Source organism: Acomys russatus, chromosome 31, assembly GCF_903995435.1.
Source record: "Acomys russatus chromosome 31, mAcoRus1.1, whole genome shotgun sequence".
NCBI lineage: Eukaryota > Metazoa > Chordata > Mammalia > Rodentia > Muridae > Acomys > Acomys russatus.
This window is the reverse complement of record NC_067167.1, coordinates 2,745,721-2,753,715: the sequence shown is the minus strand read 5'-3', so window position 1 is coordinate 2,753,715 and position 7,995 is coordinate 2,745,721. Positions and strand designations below refer to the sequence as shown.

The following is a 7,995-nucleotide window of genomic DNA, read 5'->3' as shown; positions in this document are numbered from 1 at the left end:
TCCTGAGTCTCTTCCTCCACCTCTAACTTGGCTTCTTAGTCAATGGAGCTACAGAGGAGGAGACAGGGCACAGTCAGCCTCTTACAAGAAAGCCTAGAAACAACTGTCACTAATCTTGGTAAGCTAGAGCAATCTATTCAGGGCAGATCCACACACCCATCCATCCATCGATCCATCAATCCACCCATCCGTCCACCCACCCACCCATCCATCCACCCGTCTGTCCGTCTGTCCATCCATCCATCCACCCACCCATCCATCCACCCACCTATCCATCCACCCACCCACCCATCCATCCATCCATCCACCCACCCATCCATCCACCCACCCATCCATCCACCCACCCACCCACCCACCCATCCATCCATCCACCCATCCATCCACCCATCCACCCATCCACCCACCCACCCACCCACCCATCCATCCATCCACCCACCCATCCACCCACCCATCCATCCATCCACCCACCCACCCACCCACCCATCCACCCATCCATCCACCCACCCACCCACCCATCCATCCATCCACCCACCCACCCACCCACCCATCCACCCATCCATCCATCCATCCACCCACCCACCCATCCACCCATCCATCCATCCATCCACCCACCCATCCATCCATCCACCCACCCATCCACCCACCCATCCATCCAGCCAGCCAGCCAGCCACCCACCCACCCACCCATCCATCCATCCATCCAGCCAGCCAGCCAGCCAGCCAGCCACCCACCCACCCACCGATCCCGCCTCCTCTACTAACCCGTGTGATTGTTCATTCTCACCCACACTATAAAGTTCAATCACACCCAAGGATGGGTAACAGGACACCCAGTAGAGTCATCCACATGTTGTGAGTCGGGAGGGAATGTGGCATGGAGGTGGAGAAAGCCTGTGGGTTTAGGGGTCTCCCTCCTGAAAGAGTTGACAAAAGCACAGGTCCAGTGGCCCGTGGGTTCCCACAGTGGTTCAGGGAGGAGGCAGCACACTGCACCAGGGCCTCGAGGAGCGGTTTGGATGCGTGTGCCCGTCACGCGTACACAGGTGGATGTGTTCGGGGTGTCGCAGGAAGCACCCCGCGGCACAACACCAGCACCCAGGCCTCCTCGTCCTCCTCACCCAGGGCGGCGTCTGCCTTGGTCTCCCTCGCCCTCATCCCCTACCTCAGGCGACTCCAGGCCGGAACCCAGTGTCCACCGCAGCCTCTCTGGTTACCCGCTCCAACTGCGAGCTGCCAGCAGCAGAGTCGGGGTGACACCTGATCAGGTTTGGGGGGGGCGCCTGCCCCGGAGGGGACGGGATGAGCCAAGGGAGGAGGCGAGCTGCTGTTGGCCAGCACGCTCAGATGGGCAGCCCCGAGGACAGCCTCTCCCACTGGCCTGTGCGCTCCTGCCTCCTGGAGCCTTTCTGGGGGTCCCCACGGGGGGGAAGGGGGTTCAGGAGGTTCCTGTAGTCATGTGCTGCCCCCAGTCACCATCACTATAGTGCAGCGTCTGTGACCACTACCAGGCACAGGGTCAGGATGGTGCCTCTGAATCTCTAGATGGCCATGGGTCCCAGTCTCCCCTGTCCACCTCTCTCTCTCCCAGCATCTCTGGGCACCTCCGTGTAGCTCCGTTCTGGGGACCTGACCCTGATGCTCTGCTCTGTGCCATCCCAGGAGGCGCACCTCAGAAACTAACCGGGGGGGAGGGGGGGTGTTGGCAGAAGGCCCGGGAGTCTTTTCTCTGCCAGAGGACCCCAGTTTCCCACTCAATTCTATCCTGTGGCCCAGAGAAGGGCAGACACTGGCTGACGGTCACACAGCTGAGACCCGAAGACTAGGGTCTCATGCAGCCTGGAGTGGCTTCGAACTTGCTGTCCCCTCCCACCAGTGCAGTAAGCACGCGGGGCGGGGCTCTGTCCACTGTGTGACAGCCCTAGAGGGGTTTGGTTTTGTTTCTGCGTTTTGCTGCTGGTTTTTTTGTCTCTTTTTTGAAACAGGGTCTCGCTACACGGCAACGCTGGCCTGGGACTTGCAATCCTCCTGCCTCGGCTCCTGCGAGTGGCCTCATCAACTTTCCGGCTCTGGTCCCCAGACACCCCCGCACCCAGGCCTAGGAAACCCACGTAAGTCAGCGGGGGTAGTCTCTGCCCGCACTAAAGATGGCGCCCGCGGCGTCAGTGTGGCGCATGCGCTCTGGAGAGAACGCTCTTTTCCCTTACTTTCTCCCCAGACCTCCCCCACCCCACCCCGCCCCTCAGGTCTTTAAAGAAGGCGGCTCCTCTTTCTCGGCCATTTCTCCCCACTTCCGGCGGAAGCGGCCTCAACAAGGGAAACTTTATTGTTCCCGCGCGGTGGCACTAGAGACGATGTCGGTGAATTATGCAGCGGGGCTGTCGCCATACGCGGATAAGGGCAAGTGCGGGCTGCCCGAGGTGAGGGCCGCGGTGTACGGGTCGCCGTAAGACCCCAGACAGGGAGCGGCCGGGCAGAGCGGGGCATTGTGGGAGCAGCAAGAAGCGCGAAGTCTAGACAATGGGAGGGACTTCCTCGGAAAGAGGGGGCGGGAAGTGACGCCCCTGCTTGTCCAGGGTGACAGAGGGATCCGGGTCGGCCAAGCAGTGAGGGTCTGATAGGGACAAGACCCAAACGCCAGGCCGGGGAGCAAGCGCGTTGGTGCAATGGGGGTTGTGGGGAAGCGACCAGGTGGGCTTGTTGGGGGGCACTGCGGGGCCGGAAGCTGCAACCCCTCCTGGGGGCCACCCCTGCACCCCACCCTGTAAGCCTGGCTCTCCTCGCTGAGGCCGGGTCAGAGGGACCCGGACGGTGGGGCTGTCAGTCTCGGTTGTTTCTAAGACAGGGGTGTGTAGGGTGTCTCGCTTTGTAGCCCAGGCTGGCTTCGAACTCATAGAAATCCTCCTGCCTCCGCCTCCGGAGTGCTGGTGTTAAAGGCCTGCGCCGCCATCGCCCCGCTTGTCTTATGTTAACGAAGCCTGGAGACAAATCAGTCTGCATCTTGATTTAGGGGAAGGGAGGGGGGGGGACATATAAAGTCGGGGGTCAGGGATGACGTCACTGGGGGTTATGGGGGCCACAGCCTGAAGCGGGTGGGGAGTGGGAGCCCGCTGGAACTGCATGCTGGGAAGGAGGCTCCGCACGTGCAGAGAGGCCTGCGGGTAGGGCAGCGCACTGACCCACGGGAAGCCTGCCATTGTGGGTCACATGCTGACCCCTCCCGCCCTCTGTCCCCACAGATCTTCGACCCCCCAGAGGAGCTAGAGCGCAAGGTGTGGGAGCTGGCCCGGCTGATGTGGCAGTCCTCCAGCGTGGTTTTCCACACGGGCGCCGGCATCAGCACCGCCTCTGGCATCCCCGACTTCAGGTCGGTGAACGAGGAGGGGAAACTGAGGCCGGGCTCTTGCTGATGCCTATGGGACCGTTAACTCCACTTGCCCGGTAGCTGCAAGGGATGCTAGGAAATGTAGTCTTCGTGTGGCTCAGGCCGGCCATTGGATTTTTGTAGAGTCAGAGGGCCTCAATAGTATGGCGTGTCTCCCTGTGGCCACTGCAAAGGATTCTGGGGAATGAAGCCTCTGTCCAGACCCTCAGCCTCCTGCCTTTGTTTACCCCCTGATAGCGTCTCAGCTTCCTTCAGCAAGACTTCCCACCCACTCTATAGAGCCCTTCCCTACCCGGCTGCCAGCGTGTCCCCACAGATTCCAGAACAACCCCCAAGAGCCGGGCTGGTGGCCACCGAGACCCCCAACCTCACCAAAGCGTGGGCTGACGTCAGCATTAACGGGACGGGTCCACGGACCAGAAAAACCAATGTTTTACTTCTGTGGCCTGTTTCTGTCCCTCCGGTCTGCTCCCTGTCCTCAGGGGCCCCCATGGCGTGTGGACCATGGAGGAGCGTGGCCTGGCCCCCAAGTTTGACACCACCTTCGAGAGCGCCCGGCCCTCGAAGACCCACATGGCCCTGGTGCAGCTGCAACGCGTGGGCTTCCTCAGCTTCCTGGTCAGCCAGAACGTGGATGGGCTGCACGTGCGCTCCGGCTTCCCCAGGTCAGAAGAGAGCGGGCGCGGCGGGCGTCGTGGGGCTCGGTTTGCACCCCTTCCTCCTCCTTACGGAACCGGGGTGCCTGAGCTCACAGCCATTGTATTAGGCATGGAAAAGGGGGAAAGGCTCGGAGCCCAAAGCAGGGCAGCACTTGGTCAACTAGGGGATCTAGGCAGGAACCCACCTGCCACCACCCACCCACCCCCAGCCATACCCCATGCCTTCACTGGGGGGAGGGGGTTCTAGGCAGGCACTCTACAGCCAACAGATTTGGGGGCGGGGTATGGGGTTTTAAGACAGGGTCTCTCTGTGTAGCCTTGGCTGTCCTGGACTCACTTTGTAGACCAGGCTGGCCTCGAACTCACAGCGATCCGCCTGCCTCCGCCTCCCTAGTGCTAGGATTAAAGGTGTGCGCCACCACACCCAGCTGACCGACATAATTGTGTAGTGGGAAGCAGGTGTTTGTGGGTTTGCTATAAGGTCAGCTATGTCTGTCACAGTTCTTCTGACGGGCACAGGCGCGCGGGGAGGCGGGGTCTCCTCCCCCTGAGGAGAGGCTCCAGGAAGGAGAAGTCCGTGGAAGGCTTTGTGGAGGAGGAGGCAGGCTGAGCAGCTGGTCCAAGCCACTGGATTCAGGAAGGCTCCTCACTCTTCTTTCTGCTGCTTCTACAGGGACAAGCTGGCGGAGCTCCACGGAAACATGTTTGTTGAGGAATGTCCCAAGTGTAAGACGTGAGTGTCCGCATGTGAAGGTTGGGAGGGGTGGGGCTGCGCCAGGCTTTCCCAGGGTGGGCACGCCTCTCCTTCCTCCCCCCATGTCAGCCTCCCCAGCCCTGGGGTCACAACCCTGCTCCCCCGGGACTCGAACTCAGAGCCCCATGTTTACATGCCAAGCACTTTCCACACTGAACAGTCTGGCTGTCTGTCCCTCAGCTGTTTGTCTTGTCCAGCGGTTGAACCTGGTTACATAACCTCCAGTTCCCTGAAAGAATATTAGAAAATGCGTGTCCGCACTCTCCCTCCCGGTACAGGCAGTACGTGAGAGACACAGTCGTGGGCACCATGGGCCTCAAGGCCACAGGCCGGCTCTGCACCGTGGCCAAGGCACGGGGACTTCGAGCCTGTAGGTGAGTGGCTTTCCTCACGCCCTACACCTGTCTTGGGGGTGAGGCCCCCGTGACTCCCTTCCCTAACCTTCCACAGGGGGGAGCTGAGGGACACCATTCTTGACTGGGAGGATGCACTGCCTGACCGGGACCTGACGCTAGCTGATGAGGCCAGCAGGTATGACTCCGCGCTCCTTAGGTGGGAATGGACAGGTCAGGTCCCAGGGGTGGGACAGCAGGGCTTCCCTCTATCACCCACACCCCTGGGCAGGATAGGTGCAGAGGAGAACCTGCGACACAAGGGTTTCTTGTTTTCAGGTTTTTTATGGTAGTGGGGCGAACAGTGAGCCTTGTGTGCACTAAACAAGCCCTCTGCGCACAGCCAGCTCCTCACTGGGGGATTCTAGCGGGGCTCCACCCTGACCACGGCCCCTGTCCCTCACTGGGGGATTCTAGGCGGGGCTCCCTCCCTGACCATGCCCCAGCCCCTCGCTGGGGGATTCTGGGCGGGGCTCCACCCTGACCATGCCTCCAGCCCCTCACTGGGGGATTATGGCGGGGCTCCACCCTGACCACGCCCCCTGTCCCTCACTTGGGGATTCTAGGCAGAGGCTCTACCCTGACCATGCCCCCAGCCTCTCACTGGGGGATTCTAGGCGGGGCTCCACCCTGGTCACGCCCCCGTCCCCCTCGCTGGGGGATTCTGGGCGGGGCTCCACCCTGGTCACGCCCCCAGCCCCTCCCTAGGTGGGTCTGAAGCCGGTGTGTTGGTGTTCAAAGCGAGGGCTTCCAAACCTGGTTCAAAGCTTGGAACTTTTGATCTCCCTACCTCAGCCTGTGGAACAACTAGGACAACAGGCCTGTGCCACGCAGCCTGGCTGCCATTATTTTTTTAAAAACTGGACAGTGGTTCAAAGTGAAACTGAATCTCGGCTCCCAGACCTTTCTCCGTTGCCTGGTGGGTGGGCAGGAAGGTTGGAAGGTAGGGTGGGCCTGAGCTCCGCTTCCTGCTCCCGGCTTCAGGACCGCAGACCTATCCGTCACCCTGGGCACCTCGCTACAGATCCGGCCCAGCGGGAACCTGCCCCTCGCTACCAAGCGCCGGGGAGGCCGTCTGGTCATTGTCAACCTGCAGCCCACAAAACACGTATGTGCCAGTGCTCTGCCCTGTGCCCCTGTGCCCCTGTGCCCCCTGCTGTGTTCCCGGCCTCAGCCTGATTGTCTGTCACTCTGGCAGGACCGCCAGGCTGACCTGCGCATCCACGGCTACGTGGACGAGGTGATGAGCAGGCTCATGAAACATCTGGGGCTGGAGATTCCCACCTGGGATGGGCCCTGCGTGCTGGACAAGGCCCTGCCACCGCTGCCGCGCCCAACAGCGCCCAAGACTGAGGCCCCCGCTCATCTCAATGGCTTGGCGCACGTTTCATATAAGCCCGAGCCCGATAGCCCCGAACAAGAGAACCCCAACAGCCCCGTACCCCACAGACCACCCAAAAGAGTGAAGACTGAGGCTGCCCCCAGCTGACCCTGGTGCGTGGGGTGGGAGGGGTACTTGAAGGAACCACACATGTTGGGGGATTTTGGTTTTTGTATATCCTGGGGACTGAGCCCAGGCTTGCACATGCCACACCCCGGCCTTTTTCTGATTTTGAGACCAGGGCTCCCTAAGTCGCTCGGGATGGCCTCAAACTCACTACTGTAGCCCAGGCTGGCCTAGAGCTAGCTCCCTGCCTGCCTCAACCTCCACAGTAGTAGGGATGGCAGGCGGGCACCACCATTCCTAACATAGCTTCCTCCATCAGAGTCTCACTGTGTCCCTTGTCCAGGTTTCTCCAGGGAATGTCAGGGCACATGGGTCCCACACATGTGGAAGAGGCCGAATCCTGGGGATCCACGTGTCTCTCCACCTGCCACACCCCACTTGTGACTCAGGGTGTGCCAGGAACAGCAGCCACACACTCCTGTTGCCCCCTGCACCACCACACCCACTCCCACCCCACACACTCCCAATGCCCTGACACGGCCCCCAGGGACCCATCTATGCTAAGGGTCCCAGGCTTGGAAGCTCCCAATGCAATAAATACAGATCTTTCATTTCTTTTAAATGTTATTACCTTTACTTAGTGTGTGTGTGTGTGTGTGTGTGTGTGTGTGTGTGTGTGTGTGAGAGACGGTTCATGTGTGAAAGTCGGTGGACAACTTGAAGGAGTTAGTTAGCTCTCTCCTACCATACAGCTCCAGGGACTGGAACGCAGGTCGCCAGGCCTGGCTGTGAGCACCTTTTCCCCTGAGGCCTTTCCCAGCCTCCTTTATTCACCTTAACGTGTTTGAATCCCCACCCAACCCAGGCTACATGAGACCCTGTCCCAAAACAGGAAGTTTAATTGAGGGACTCTTTTGTTTTGTTTTTAAGTCATTCCACCCCAACATGACCAAATCTGTAATGGAAGTTTTGGTTTCTTTGTAAACTCAGTTACATAAATATGTTTTTTGTTTTAATCCCAAGGGTGGGATGTTAGTATGCCCACAGCTGATAATTGCCTGGAGCAGGGTGTGGTTTTGCCACCTGGCAACAGCCTGCAAAACAGAGAGGCATGCCAGGACTCTGAGGAGGATAAATACAAGAGCCCAGAGGGAAACGGTGTGGCGCATGGTGGTGGTGTGTGGCTTGTAGCAGTTTGGGGAGACCAGAGACAGACAGTGTGATGGACAGAGAGGAATGTTTCAACACAGTGGCTCAGAGGAGACTGCTCGCTGTTTCCTGCTGATGGAGATGGTATTACACCAAAAAACCCAAATTGACCCTAAACAGCTGGGAGAAGTTAAGGGGTCTGCGCCCTCTCT

The 7,995-nt window shown here is 59.9% G+C and overlaps 1 protein-coding gene across 1 annotated transcript; it reads left to right on the top strand.

The window, feature by feature from the left end:
• Window positions 1-1,897: 1,897 nt before the first annotated feature.
• Sirt6 (sirtuin 6) lies at window positions 1,898-6,887 on the top strand. Its single transcript, XM_051172677.1, has 9 exons — window positions 1,898-2,108; window positions 2,244-2,417; window positions 3,237-3,364; window positions 3,865-4,047; window positions 4,715-4,774; window positions 5,074-5,169; window positions 5,246-5,326; window positions 6,172-6,295; window positions 6,386-6,887. The coding sequence occupies exons 2-9, from the start codon at window positions 2,352-2,354 to the stop codon at window positions 6,674-6,676; spliced, it is 1,029 nt and encodes a 342-aa protein (XP_051028634.1). The 5' UTR covers window positions 1,898-2,108; window positions 2,244-2,351; the 3' UTR covers window positions 6,677-6,887.
• Window positions 6,888-7,995: the final 1,108 nt, after the last annotated feature.

Bases quoted from the DNA above. Each gene is read 5' to 3' on its own strand.
- Sirt6 (XM_051172677.1), top strand. From the start codon at position 2,352: ATGTCGGTGAATTATGCAGCGGGGCTGTCGCCATACGCGGATAAGGGC. The intron at 2,418-3,236 runs GTGAGGGCCGCG...CTGTCCCCACAG, and splicing joins GCAAGTGCGGGCTGCCCGAG to ATCTTCGACCCCCCAGAGGA. The intron at 6,296-6,385 runs GTATGTGCCAGT...TCACTCTGGCAG, and splicing joins ACCTGCAGCCCACAAAACAC to GACCGCCAGGCTGACCTGCG.